The following is a 13,991-nucleotide window of genomic DNA, read 5'->3' on the forward strand; positions in this document are numbered from 1 at the left end:
CGTGCCCAGCTGGAGCGGGTCGTCAGGCTACTCCGGGCGGCACCCCCGGGCTCTGCGCTGGGCCTGGAAAGGAGGATCTGTCCTGGGCCCACGGGAGCATGGTGCTCCTTGGTAATCGTGGGTGACAGCCTTTGTTGGGTTTGCTTCTTTCCTATTCCCTTTTCCAGGTAGAAAAAGAGCTACAGGCACCTGCGTGTTAGTTTGGCTCAGGCCTGGTTTGGGACTTGGAGACGCAGTTCACCCTCCCCTCTGCTCTGGCCCTGCCCCCCACCAGGCACCCCCCACCAGTAAAGAGACTCGGCCTCCTAGGACAGACACGGTTTATTGATTTGGGCGGAGGCACCGCGGTGCAGCGGCCCAAGTTTGGCACTGAGAGCAATGGAAGGAAGGACAGACAGATGCAGGCTCTACACAGGGGAGCCACAGATGGGGACTCGGGGTCCTCATCACCTCTGCAAGGAGCGCGATGACTTCGCTTGCCTCGGTGCTCCAAGCCCCACTGGACAAGAGAGAAAGGGATATGGAGTGGGTCACAGGGAGGGGATTCGGGCAGAAGTCATGGTTGAGGAGGGGTTGGGGTACTGGCTGGAGGAGGTGGACCCTGAGCCAGAGCTGGCCCGTGGGCTTGCAGAGCAGCCCCCTTGACCCAAGGCGGGTGGGTGGGCTGGAGGAGGAGTGGGGATGCTAGCTGCGGGTGTAGTAGTAATTGTAGTCGTCCTCGCACTCGTCAAAAGGGCCAGGCGGGCTGCGAGGCTCGCTGTCCTGGCCAGACACAGGACGCTCACGCAGTCGCACCGCATCGTACAGACCTTGCGGTGGCTCATCAAGCAGCACATCGCGCTCGGAACGGGAGCGCGTCAGGAGACCCACGTTGCGGAGCAGCAGCAAAACGGGAGCATAGAGCAGGTTGGCCAGACCCATGCCAAGGCTGAGCTGCTCAAAGCCCAGCGAGTGCACAATGTGGCCCGCCACTATGGGCCCGAGCGCGTAGGCCACAGAATAGGAGATGTCGGCGATGGCATAGACGCTGCCATACACTGAGACGTGGCGCACGTCCACCAAGAAGGCGAGCGTGGGCAGCAGTGCTGTGTCGACTAGGGCTATGCCAAAACAGAGGCCGCAGAGCGAGACCACTAGCGGCGCGAAGGAGCGGCAGGCGGGCACGATGCACGAGCTGGCGCCGATCACAGCCAGCCCCAGCGCGCCGTACAGCCACTGCAGGTGTGGGTAGCGCGCCGCCAGGCGCACGGTGAGGTAGACGCCCAGCACATGAGGCACGAAGGCCGGCAGCCAGGCCATGCCCATCTCCCACTCGGAAGCCGCCATCGTATGCTTCATCCACGTGGCAATGGTGGGCTCTAGGAAGGCGAGGGGAATATTACAGGTGGTGAGCGCACCGGCCACCACGGCAATGTAGGGGTCCAGCATGAGGCGGTGGATGGGAGTGCCCACTGGCAGGTTGGCCCGAGCCCGTGCAGCCGCCGAGAAGGGTTTGGCCACCGCCAGCAGCAACAATGCGTCAAAGAACGACACGGCAGCTAGCACCAAGAAGGGCACGCGCTTGCCGGCGAACTCGTAGAGGATGCCCCCGAAGGGCGGGGCCACCAGGCTTCCGAAGCTAATGAAGGCCAGAGCCACGCCCAGTGCACGACTGCGCTCCGGCTCCTCCGGGTACTTGTCGGCGATCATGGCTATGCCAGACGTGTCGGCGAAGGCTGAGCCTAGGCCCTGCAGGCTGCGCGCGGCGAACAGCGTGGCGTAGTCCTCGGCGAAGGCGAACATGACCGTAGAGGCGAACATGACGCCCAGGCCGATGAGCAGCGGCACGTCGTAGCTCATGCGGTCGATGAAGGGCCCGCTCAAGGGGTTCACTAGCAGCTGCAGGATGGCCTTGGAAGCAAACAGCACCCCGATCTTCACGTCTTCGCTCTCCGTAGGGTAGCGGGGCCGAAGGGCTGAGCCCGCTGGCCGCGCAGCCGTCGGGGACGCCGAGGTGTTGGCCGCGTAGGCGCTGGCATTGGCCGGAGTGGGCAGCGGCAGGGTGGGCTCCCACACCTCGGGGGTCCGGGTGGGGCCCTCTCCGCCCCCGCGCATGTGGGCGATGTAGTCGGGCACGATGGGCACGATGACCATGTACAGCATGTTGTCCAGTAACAGCGCCACGCACACGATAACCAGCAGCAGGCGCCTCTGCCGCCTGGGCTCCTGCAGCGCCGCGCCCACCGCCTCCGACAGCTTGGTGGCCGCCGCCCGGGCCTGGCCCGCAGGTTCCGCGGGTTCCATGCCCCCACCCCGATGCTCTTCCGAGGACGCCTCCGCCAGGGCCGAGCGCTGGCGTCCCGCAGTGCAGAGGCGAGGGCACGGTACTTCGGGGAGGCGGTCCTGGCCGAGCAGACCCCCAGTGCCTCAGGTGGCCGCGGGGCTCATGGCCCAGCGTCCCGGCAAAGGAAAAGACTCCGTCCGGCTAGGCGTTGCCGCTATTCTTAGCGGTTCCCGGGACCCGCGGCTGCTGGGCTCAGGGGCGGCCGGGAAGGCGGGCGCGACGAGGGGCCGGGGCGGGAGACTGGGCGCACTGTGCCCGGAGCGCGCCCAGAGCAGCCCCCACCGCGCTGAGAGGCCGCCCGCGCTGGCCGAGGGGCATGCTGTTGCCGCCCGACCGGTTGCCCGCCCGTTAGCCCCGCCGCCGCGCTCCCCTCCCCTCGCGTCGGCTCTTGCCTCCTCCGCCGCCTCCTCTTTTTTTTTCCTTTCCACTCGGGGCTGTGACGCGGCGAGTCCCAGCCCCCGAGTGGTGCCCGGGCCACTTGCGTCGCTCATGCTAATGCAACGTCCGCGGGGCGGGGGCCGGGGGCGGGGCGTGGCAGGACAGGGGTCCGCTCCCCAGATGCTCCAGGGCTGAAGGCCCAGGAAGGGGTTTCGGTGCGGAAGTCTTGAACCAGCCCCTGGGATGGGTGTTCCGCGCCCGGAGCCGGCCCTCTGCCCTTCCCCTGCCGGCCCCCCGCCCGCGGTTCTAGGACCCGCGGGGTCAGCGCCCACTCTTCTCCTCCTGGGGAGGGAGGCGCGGCAGCCTGTTCCTCCCGGCCCCTCGAGAGAGGCGGGAGCCGGAGGCTTGCGATCTCCGCCTCAGCCTGGACCTCGGCGCACAGCGGGCAGGAAGCCCCCGAGGTGAGCCGCCGCTGCGTCCATCTGTTCTCGCAGCTGGATTGTGGAGCGGCGTCCGGACGAGCGCTGGACACGGACACCCCCAACCCTTTCTCCGACTCCGCCCCCTGGCCCCTTGCACACACACCCCCGCCGGGAGGGGAGGGGAAGGCTCAGCAACTGCCTGGCCTGGCTCTGACCCACCGGCCCCTCCGCAGAATTTCTCTGCAGCGAATCCCTGCCGGGAGCTTGTGGGGACTGAGGGCAGAAGTTGCCTCGCCCCCATTCGGGGTCGCGAATATCAGCTTGGCCGCTGCCGCCCTCTCGCACTGCCTGGCCACACTCCCCCTGCCTGGAATCCCCCTTTCCGCTTTAGCGGTCGGGTCCCCCAGCTCCGCCTCTTCTCTCCCCGCCGCCGCACCCCCTCCCCACTCTAGCTCCTCCCAGGCAGTCTTCGCACCCGACCGAGCCCTCCCTCGGCTCCTGCCAGCCTCCGCCCCCTGTTCCGCACACTCCCCATCCCTCCTTTTCCAGAGCCTTCTCCAAGCCCCGGGTGGGCTCTGGAGTGACTGTGGCTGGGGTCCTCTCTTGGAACTGTAAGAAACCCTTCTTGGGTGCCGCGCCCACTCCCCGGAGAGCGCCCAGCCACTTCGCTGTCGTCAGAGGCTCCAGGGAGACTCACCTTTCTTCTGGGAGGGCCGCACTCCTTGAGGCACCCGTGCTCAGCTGGCAGGCCGAGCTGCCCAGGCTGTGCGCTGGGCCTGACGCGTCCCCAGAGCGGCGTTGACCCTGGATGGCACATGGAGGCCGTGTTCCAGTGGGCGGACTGGCGGGAGAGAGGCTCCAGGGTGGCTGAGGTTGGAGGTGGGGGTTGTGTTGTTGAGATTACAGTTTGCCTCTCTCTTCCAGAGTCAGAAGGGAGCCTTCTCATTTTTCTGGCCTCAAAAGCAAAGCAGCATTAGACGCAGATGCTTCTCCCATCGTGCCCCCCACCCCGCAGGAAGTGCCTCCATGCAGTGCAAAGAGTGTGGGCTTTGGAGGCAGACAACCAGGATGGCTCCCAACTCTGTCATGTACTCATTAGAGTACCTGCAGGGAATTACTTTGCCTCTCTGTCCCTCAGTTACTTTCTTTGTAAAATGGAGTAATAATAGTACTTACTGCTAAGGTGGCCAGTCACACAGTTAAGAGCAGTATAAGGACTTGATATGTTGTTGTAGTGTGTAGAATATGCGGTTTATCCTCATTTTTCAGTTGTGGGTCTTGTGAAGAACAGATGAAAGACACGGCGGGGAAGGGCACTTGGCTAGCTGGCTGATCCCTCTGGTTAGGTGGGCATTGTGATTCCAGGCTCTGTCTGGGTGGAGGACCCAGAAGACATTGGAGTGTCTCCATCTGTCCCTGAGATGGCTGTGGGATGAGGGGATGGGGACCATTGTGTCAGGGTGAGAGGGGGCAGCCTGGTCACCTGTTGCTCAATCCCTCCACCCACCCAGTCACCCTGGGAAAGGAGGAGAAACTCATCCACTGAAGGGCTGCTGGCACCTGCTCTGCAGTGGCTGAAGTGCCCTCTGTCTGAGGGAGGAAAAGAGTACCAGTGTGGGCACAGGCCTGGCCCTGGATGACCTTGGACAAGTCACAGCCCCTAAGTGGGGCCCAGCCTCAGCCTCCGCCTGGTTCAGGTTGAGGTGAGAGCCCACTCACTGCAGCCTTTAGCAGAAGTGTGTGCTGCAGAAGGGCTCTTTGGGGTGGGCTAATTATTTTAAATTTTATTTGATAGCCTTTCGTCAGTACATGCACACTCTCCAGCGCATCCTAGTCTCGCCCCAGCAGACTTCACACACTTAGGCCACTTGCTGGTTCTCTATTCATTTGAGTTTGAGACCTCTGGGCTCTTCTGACTCTCCCATTATGAGGCTCTTAAAGGGGCAGTCTCCCAGCCTACAAAACAATTACTATTTATGCACATGCTGTTTTCCCTGTCTGATTAAAGAGAGGAGGACTTGAAGGATAACTTTTTTTTTTTTTTTTTTTTAATCTAGTGGCTGAAAAACAGAGGAATCTTAGAGGAGAGAAATTTTCCCAGGGCCTTCAAGGTGCAGACCACATCTCCAGCCCTCTGGCCCACATGGCTGTTCCTGAGCATGAAGCCAAGTTGTCTGGGGGCTCATGACTAGCTCTCCAGTCCTCAGTTCCTGTGTGGCAGGAGGCACACTCATTTATTACTTGCTTTGTGCCTGGAATATTATGTGTGCTGTTTACTCCATTCTCCCGCAATCCAGGTGCAGTGTAGGTGCTATTCCTCTGGTCTTACCAGGTGAGGAAGCTGGGCATGGAGATGCTGGGTTGCTGGGTCAAGCTCCCAGCAGCAGATCCTGGTATTAAACCCAGGCTGGGGGACCTGTTTTGTGGTCCGTACACTACTTCCCTATTCCCAGCACTGCGTTGTGCTCCTGCTGCTCCATCTCCAAGGTGGCCGCATGCTGACAGTGTAAGGGTGAGGGGCAGATGAAGACCCATGGGAGGAGGAAGGTCCTGGGCTGGCTCCCTAAGGAGGCTCCAAAGGCACTAAACTCCCTCATTCTCTAACTTCCAGATCAGAGGGCAGCCCCCCACCACCTCAATCCATCATGGCTCCAAATACTGGGGTGCCGGGGTTGCAGGGAGGCGAGAGGCCCCTGCAGCAAAAGGCTACGGAGGGTCTGAGCCGAGATAGGAGCTGGCAAAAGCCTCCTCTCCCAGCCAGCTGCGGGGAGCTGTCCAGGGTTCTGGCCCCGGCCCCACCGCAACCAAGAAGCCTCACACGGAAACCTGGCCCCTCTGGCGTCCCCTTCATTGGAATGCTTGGTAAATTCCTTTCCCGACTCCTCTATCTGAGCATAACTTGCAGGCAACAGAGAACTTCCCATCCAATCCTGTAGGAGAAAATGGAAGCATTTTTCTCTCCTTTCTCAACCAGAAATAGCAGCTATTAGGGCAGCATTCATATCTGGTACTCAGTGAAAGTTGAATGAGCAGAGGAAGGAAGGAACGTGTTTACTAGACACACAGAAGAGCTTATAAGGCATCAGGCACCGTTCTAAGCATTTGATAAACATTAACTCATTGAATTCTCTCACCAACCTTCATATTACTTTCTTATAGGCAAAGACTCTGAGGTAAAGTAATGCATTCCGTCAGAGAGCTCACAAGTGGTAAAGATGGGATTCACATGCAGGTGATTTAGTTCCAGCATCCTGCTCCCGGCCGCCATGTGGCCCTGCTGCAGGATGGCTAAAGACTGTGAGATAGCTCGCTTGAAAGTGTCTAGCCCAATGCCTGATACCTAGTAGGAGCTTAATTGTTATTATTTTGTATGGATCAGGACAAATTGGTGATTTCTAGTTGACAACGCTTCTTCTCATTTTATCCACAAGATACAACTATGTCCACAGTCTGATGGACTAAAATTTCTTCCTTGCTGGATCAGTGCCATGTTGGGGGTGGGGGGCTTGCTGGGGACGGGGGAGTCCTGGTGTGTGGGAGTTTGGGAGGGGTGGAAGGATAGCCATGCTGCACCAGTGCCTGGGTGAGGTCTAGGGGGTATTTGGAGGTCTTGGGTGGGTTGTGGTGGGGGGGGGTGCTGCTGTGGAGGGAGGTGCCAGCCCAGCCTGGCCTCATTTCTGAGAAGGTCATGGGGCCATGTCAGTTCCAGGGCTTTGCCATTTGTTGCTTCCCTGAAACATCTGGTTCTAGAGAGGTGAAACCACTGTATTTCTGTGGAGAAACAGGCTGGTGTTGATTATGGCAGTGTGTGGGTGGGGCACCTGCTCCTGATTTATTATTTCTTTGTCTCTCTGGAAGCACTTAAGCACAGGCTTCATTCCAATCAAGCTCATGAGCCTCTCTGGATTCCAGCACTGGGGGTGGGGGTGCAGTTTGCTCAGACCTCCATAACCTGTCCCCTGTGCACTGGCTCAGGCGGGCCTCAGGGCCTCAGCATCATTTAATTAATTTAGGCTTCCCCAGTCATATATTCTCAGATTCAAAGGAACAAAGTGGCCCGAGTCAGCCTTTCCCAGAAACCTGTGAGTCTGGTGGCTGGAAGCCAGAGGACTACGTGCCTGCCTGCCTGCCCTTGGCCAGCCTGTCCTCGGTGCCCAGACTTGCTTTGTGTACAACATAGCTGGGCTTCGATACGGAAAGAGACTGCAGGTGCTGCTTTGTGAGTGGGCCCCACGGCTCATCTCTACAGCTCCCAAGGGACAGGACCTTGCTCACTTGCTATTTTCTGGCTCCCTGACACTAACTATGAATCATTTGTTGAAAGCATGGCCTCCAAATCCCTTTGGTTTCTGTTCTCTCCACTTTCTTTCCATCTCAATCCAATTAATGTCTCAGATTCATTTCCTTCCTACGTTGAGACCCTCCCTACCTGCCCCCAGCCCAGATCCTACATCTTCCCCCACACTGGGACAGTTAATCCCTTCACTTGTTTCTTGCCTCCCGACCCTGACAATCCACCTCTGCAGGGATGCCAAGCTTCTTTTGTCTGCAAAGTTTCAGGCAAGCTTCTAGCCTGTTCACAGACCTCTCAGGTTCCCCTGCTGCCTGGGACTGGAGTCAGCATCATCTCCCCACATGGTGGCCTTCCTTCCACAGTGTCTCCCACCCTTCCCATTTTCATCTTCCCTGACAGGCCCCAGGAGCTCCTACCTCCACACCTTTCAACCAGTGTTGCCTTGGTTCCTGCCCAGCTTTGCATCTCCTTGGTTGCCATATTCTTCCCTGATTCCTGATACATTGTGAACATGTCCCCATCCAAACAGATTTTCTACTCCTCTTCTGAAATGTATCCCACACCATGTTGGAGGTGTTCCCCTACACCTCAGAGCCCCTTGCAGACAAGATCTGTATTCTGTTTGGTAGGCATTCTGTACAGCACTGGCCACAGCATTTTGCATGAGAACTGATGTGTCAGTGGTTTTTAAAATCCATCTCTACATTTATTAGAATGAAAATTAATCATGTGATTCATATATATATGTATTCTTTTCATAGAAATCAGAGCACCATGAAAGTTCTGAGTGGTGGCCACCTCTCAGATGCCACCACCCTTATTGTTTTGGTGTGCGTTTTCCAAACCTTTTCTAAATTTGTTTCCATACATACATATGAGCTCATATAAAATTTAACATAAGTGACATTATACTTAAACAAGTATATATTCACATAAATGTTGTTATATATGTATCATTCTGTATTTCTCTCCTTTTCCACTCAACATTATATCCACTTTAGCCTACATAGAAATAGTTGGATTTTCTCAGCTGCTGCTGCAGAGTATTTCTGGTTATGAACATGCCCCAGTGTTTTCAGCTGTCCGCTATGGATGGGCATTGGGTCAGGTCTGATTTCTAGGTGTTAAACAGTGTTGAGATGGATTTCTTTATGCTTGTATGGAGGTGCTTCCCCAAGTGATACAAAAACAATGGGGACTGCTGGGTCAATTCTAGCAGTCTCCACATTTTAAAGTTTAAATCTCCAAATGGTCCTGTAAAGTGGCAGTATAAATGTATCTCCCTTGTCCTCCCACAAACAGCATATGGAAGTACAGATCCTCCTCCACTTATGATGGGGCTATGTCCTGATAAACCCACTGGAAGCTGAAAATATTGTTAAGTGGAAAATGCATTTAATACACCTAATGTATGGAACATCATTACACGAAGGGGTTGGGGTTAGCCTACCCTAAACATACTCAAAAAGTTTCCATTAGCTAACAATTGGGCAAAATCATCTGGTCACAAATCATGGAGTATTGGGTGTTTTCCCTCATAATCGCATGGCTGACTGGGAGTTGTGGCTCATGGCCTCTGTCCCAGCATCTTGAGGGTATAGTACAGCATATCACTAGACTGGAAAATGTGAAAATTCAAAATCTGAAGTATAGTTGCTACTGAATGCATATCATTTTTGCACCACTGCAAAGCTGAAAAACATGTCACACCACGTGTAAGTGGCGGATGTTTGTACACAATTCCCCCATACTCATGCCAACACTTGGTCTTGTCTGTCTTTTTCCATTTTGTCAATCTAGCTTGAGAAAAAATGGTATTTATTATCATTTTAATCATTTAATTGTTTAATTGGCTGAGTACCTTTTTATATGTTTATTGGCCATTTGTATTTTCTCTTTTGAGAATTGCCTGTTACTTGTTTCTCTATTAGTCTTTTCCTCAACATTTTAAAATAGAATGTCTTTGCCCAAAATATTTACATTGTGGATGAAAATTATTGCTACTTCTTCACTAATAGATTCTATGGCTAATACTTCTTGGGCTGGATGAATTAGAGTGGATGTGAGGTTGCTGCATCAATTAAAACCCTTCAGAGCATCTTCATCATCAATGGGAGAGTCCAGATTCTCAACATAAAAGATTCTCTATAATCTGTCCACCTCCATGCTCTCAATGTGATGCCTGGATTTGACTCCTGATTCCATCACCTTCTATCTATCTAACCTTGAACAAATTTACTTTCATGCTCTGGGTAGGGTCTGTTAGTTAAAAAATCTTACAGAGTTGTCCCTTCTTTGCAAGTTTCTAGCTCTGACCTTGTGCAAGTTACTTAACCTCTTCAAACCTTACTTACACATCTATAAAATGGGTGCATTGACAATACCTTGTAGGGTTTGGTATGAATGGAATGAGACTACTTGTAATGTAAGATAATCCTGTTGTAAATTATACCACTTCCTGCCTATGTGAATGACTCCTATTCATCTTTTATGATCTAATCGAGCTGTGTCCCACCCCCACCAACCCCTCTGTGTTATGACCATGCATCCACTACTGTACTCATCACACTGCATGTTGGGGATGTGTTCACATGGCAGTTTCCTCACCCTGAGTGCAGCGCTGAGGGTAGGGGCTGAAGTGGCTAGGCTCACTGCCTGCTACAGAGCACCCTGAATCAATAGCTGTGGAATGGAGGAACAAGCCTGTTTATCAGTTTTGAAAAGAATTAGGGCTTTCTCATTACGTCAAAGTTCTACTGAGCTTGGAGTGGATGGAGGGACACTTAGAAGGAAGTTAAAGTATTCTTGACAAACACTCCAGACACACCCTGGGGAGACCAGAAAACAGCTACCCTGGTTGGCTAGTTGGGTAGGCAGAACAGATGTTTAAGGGAAACTGCATTTTATAGTCAGTTGGCTTTGTTGGGAAAACTAAGGAGACAGATGAAGGCTGCCAGCCATCTCTCCTGAATTCTGAAGCTTGTCATGATTGGAAAGGTCAGCACTGATCAGCCAGGTCACTTTCTTTTTCAGACTGGAAAAGTGTAGGTTTGGTGCAGGGGTCTCCTAGGACACCAGGGCAGAGGGAGGGTGGGGTCATGCACAGGGGACTGCCTCAGAAGGATGCCCATGGAGACACATGCTGTGCCTCTGCTCTATATCCCAGTGCCTGGCACACAGTGGCAGAGGAGGGCTCAGTGAAAATCCAATGGACAAACTTTTTAGGAGCCAATTGTTCTGGATGGGTAGATAGCAACCATCTACCTTGTGTGCTTGGTTAATGAAGCCATGGGTTCAAAATCATCTATCCTGAAGTAAACAGGCGCCTGCTGAGAGGGGCTCCTGGATGCAGACGGGGGAGACACAGGAGGAGGCCCCATCTAGTGGGAAGGCTGAGCCCTGAGGAGCACACACTGTGCTTGCATGGTCACTGCAGGCTGGGTCCAGAGAGGAGCAGCAGCGCCTGCAAAGTCCCCCAGTTTCAATGACGTGTGTCTTCCCAGGCTGTCAGTCACTGCCGTGTCTAGGCAAGTCTGATGTGAGAGAGAGAGGTCAGGAGATGTCGCAGTGCCAGACGCAGCGGAAGGCTTTTACTGTCATTAGCTTTCGCTCTCAGAACACCCCTGTGAGGTCAGTCCTCTTCTGGGCCCCATTTTATCAATTGAAAATTGGCAGCACAGGCGGGTGAGTAATGTGCCGAGACACAGGCCGTCTGACTCACGCTCATGAGTTCTTCATCCACTTGGCTCTGTGGCTTTGGTGCTTGGAGGTCTGAGGGGTTCCTCTGTGGCCTTCTCTTTCCATAATCCCTCCGATCTGTGTGCAGGGTCAATGCAGGTGTCCTCCCTTGGGTAAGGGGGACCTTTCAGCCCCAAGTACAGAGGGTTGGGCACCCTTTATCTCTTCTTTCTCCAGACATTCTGACCTGGGTCCTTATGAGCTCTTGCTGGGGCTATTGCAGTAACCTGTTGGCAAATCCCCTCACCCAGTGTTGACATCAGCTCCTGATCCCCCAAACTGCTCCCTGAGTCAACCTTTAGAAATGTAGCTCCTCCCCATACTAGGAACTCATTAGATAGTTGTCTAATGGGTCGTTCTCCTGCTTTACATTCTCATTGCCTGGGATCAAATGTACCAGTGCGGCTTGGCTTTTGAGGCCCTGGGTGTGTAGCCCTTGTACTCTCTGCCACACACAAGGGTGCCTTCCCAGGACACATGTGTCCTGCTGTCCTGGCCCCACTGCTGACTGTGTTTTCTTTCCCCCTTTCCCAGCAGAGTGGGGTCCTCAACACAGGCGAGTGCTGGCCCCTGTGCACACGCCTCCACCCCGGCCTTGTCATGAAGGGCTATTGGCCTGTGTTGAATCCATCTCGTATGTCCCAAGCCCAAACAATGGGACCTCAGGCAGAAAAACATCTGGAATGGTTTGCGCCACATGCTGCATATGAGGCATGCTCTTTTATTCATTTATTTGTTAAATGCTGTTCACAACCCACTAATTTGGTTTTATAACCTGAAGCTCCTCACAACACCCTTATCATGTTCATACTATTATTCTCTCCCATTTTATATGTGATGAAACTGACACAGAGAGATGAAGTAATTTACTGCACCACTAGGAAGTGACAGAGCCAGGATCTGAACCCAGGCAGGTGGCCCCAAAGCCTGTGTGCCGAGCCCCCATGAATGTAGCTTTAATAATTGATCAAGGCTCCAGGGGCTGGGTGACTCATAGCACAGGAGGCCATACTGAGTAGCTTCAGGGGTGGCTTCAAGCTCCTCCCCACCTTTGGGAAGTGGCGGCAGGAAGAAAGAGCTGAGGCACTTACCCTCCCCTCCAGGAGGGGAAAGAGCAGGAGAAAGAGGAGGAGAAAGAGCAGGAAGAAAGAGCAGGAGCACTCACCCTCCCCTCAGTCTCAGCTGCAGGTGGCTCTGCCCAGAGCCCTCCTCTCACCTCTGCAGGAGCCAGGGGACGGTGGGCTTGTGCTGAGGCGAGGGGTATTGGGATCGTTACCTCACTTGCGATTTGTGCTCAGGGATGGGGCTGGGACCTGGACAGGAAGCTTGTCGCCCCCCAGCAGAGCAGGGAGGGCACCAGAGCAGTATCCAGGAGAAATGGTGGTCACATGGGAGGTCCTGGGGCACGAAGAGTGGACTGCCAGGCAATGCAGCCCCATCATTACCTGCGATCACACTCCGACAATGCGTCACACACATGGTCTGTGACCCTCTCAGATGTGCCATCACCGTGTCCCAGCACCCAGTGCCATGCCTGACCCATGCAGAGGGAACATACCAAAGGTGGCTCTGTTTGGAGGGTCTCTCAGGAAGCTAAGTGACCAGAGTTCTGATTCTCTCTTGTTGAGATACAGGATGTTAAAACACATCTGAGGGAGCTTGGTAGCCTACACAGTATCCACATGCAAGATGAGGTCTCCATGAGAGAAAAAGTCTGGGCTGTTGACTTGAGACCCTGAGACGACAAGATCCCAGACTCCTGGTGATGTCATGGAAGGGGCCTGGGGAAAAGACCTACTTCATGCTGGGAAGAACTGGCTCCTTGTGGACGGGTGTGACGAACATCCCTGACTGACCCTAACTCTGGCCCACTGGCCATATTGGTCAAGTTCTGCAGGAAGGCCTGACTCATGGCTGTCTGAGCAGAGGAGGGGTGTCCTCTGGATAGGCCTGGAGCTCCAGATACTGACATGGTAGGGACTTGGAGACTTTGTAGCTAGAGATAGGAATTCAGGTGTGGCCTTCAGCTGTGTGCACCCCAGAGGTGTGTGGGGAACAGGTGTGGGGGGATGTCTGTGGGGCTGATCAACCAGGCACTCCAACCCAGTTGAAAACATGGTCTGCTTTGAGTGCCTAGAAGAATTACCAGAGCATTGTTTTCCCGGGTAATTAAGATGCTATTAATTAAACTGCATTTAAAGCTAGTTTCAAACTAATTCTTGATGACACATAGATGTGTCTTTCATAAAGGAGTGTGCTTGTCTCCCCTGGGCTGTGAGGCCCCAGTGAGATGTGTTTGAGCATTGGTGGGCTCCGTTCCCCACCAGGCAGGCACAGAGCGGGTCGTCCATGGTTTGTAAATGACCGAGTGATAAACGGGCAGGAGCCATTCCTCATTTAAACATCTCAGATGCCATCTGGATGCAGACTGCATGACCTGGGACATTCTTCTCATCTGACCCCAGATAAAGAGCAGATTCCAGACTCTCTGTGTAGTGTTTAGTCTGCATGGTGGTTGATCGACTCAGAAAGCCTCAGGCCGGGCACAGTGGCTCATACCTGATCCCAGCACTTTGGGAGGCTGAAGGTGGGAGGATTACTTTCAGGCCAGAAGTTTGACACCAGCCTGGGCAACAAAGCAAGACCCCATCACTACAAAATCACCCAAGTGTGGTGGCATGTGCCTGTGGTCCCAGCTACTTGGGAGGCTGAGGTGGGAGGACCCCTTAAGCCCAGGAGGTGGAGGCTGCAGTGAGCTATGATCCCACTACTGCACTCCAGCTTAGGTGATAACAAGACCCTGTCTCAAAGAAAGACTCTGTCCTTCCCCTGGTGG

At 54.4% G+C, this 13,991-nt stretch overlaps 1 protein-coding gene and 1 long non-coding RNA gene across 2 annotated transcripts in view; one reads left to right on the forward strand and one right to left on the reverse strand.

Annotated features, from left to right (window-relative positions):
• Positions 1-303: 303 nt before the first annotated feature.
• Positions 304-2,713, reverse strand: SLC18A3 (solute carrier family 18 member A3). Its single transcript, XM_007962567.3, has one exon. The coding sequence runs from the start codon at positions 2,281-2,283 to the stop codon at positions 685-687; it is 1,599 nt and encodes a 532-aa protein (XP_007960758.1). The 5' UTR covers positions 2,284-2,713; the 3' UTR covers positions 304-684.
• A 176-nt stretch (positions 2,714-2,889) lies between these two features.
• Positions 2,890-13,991, forward strand: part of LOC119627899 (uncharacterized) — a 71,611-nt gene continuing 60,509 nt past the window's right edge. Inside the window, exon 1 of the long non-coding RNA XR_012093969.1 lies at positions 2,890-3,162. This is a non-coding gene — a long non-coding RNA (uncharacterized lncRNA). The remainder of the gene's footprint in view (positions 3,163-13,991) is intronic.

This window comes from Chlorocebus sabaeus, chromosome 9 (genome assembly GCF_047675955.1).
Source record: "Chlorocebus sabaeus isolate Y175 chromosome 9, mChlSab1.0.hap1, whole genome shotgun sequence".
NCBI classification, from domain to species: domain Eukaryota; kingdom Metazoa; phylum Chordata; class Mammalia; order Primates; family Cercopithecidae; genus Chlorocebus; species Chlorocebus sabaeus.

What these genes read in the sequence shown, in the direction of transcription:
- SLC18A3 (XM_007962567.3), bottom strand. Translation starts at nt 2,283, where the DNA reads ATGGAACCCGCGGAACCTGCGGGCCAGGCCCGGGCGGCGGCCACCAAG.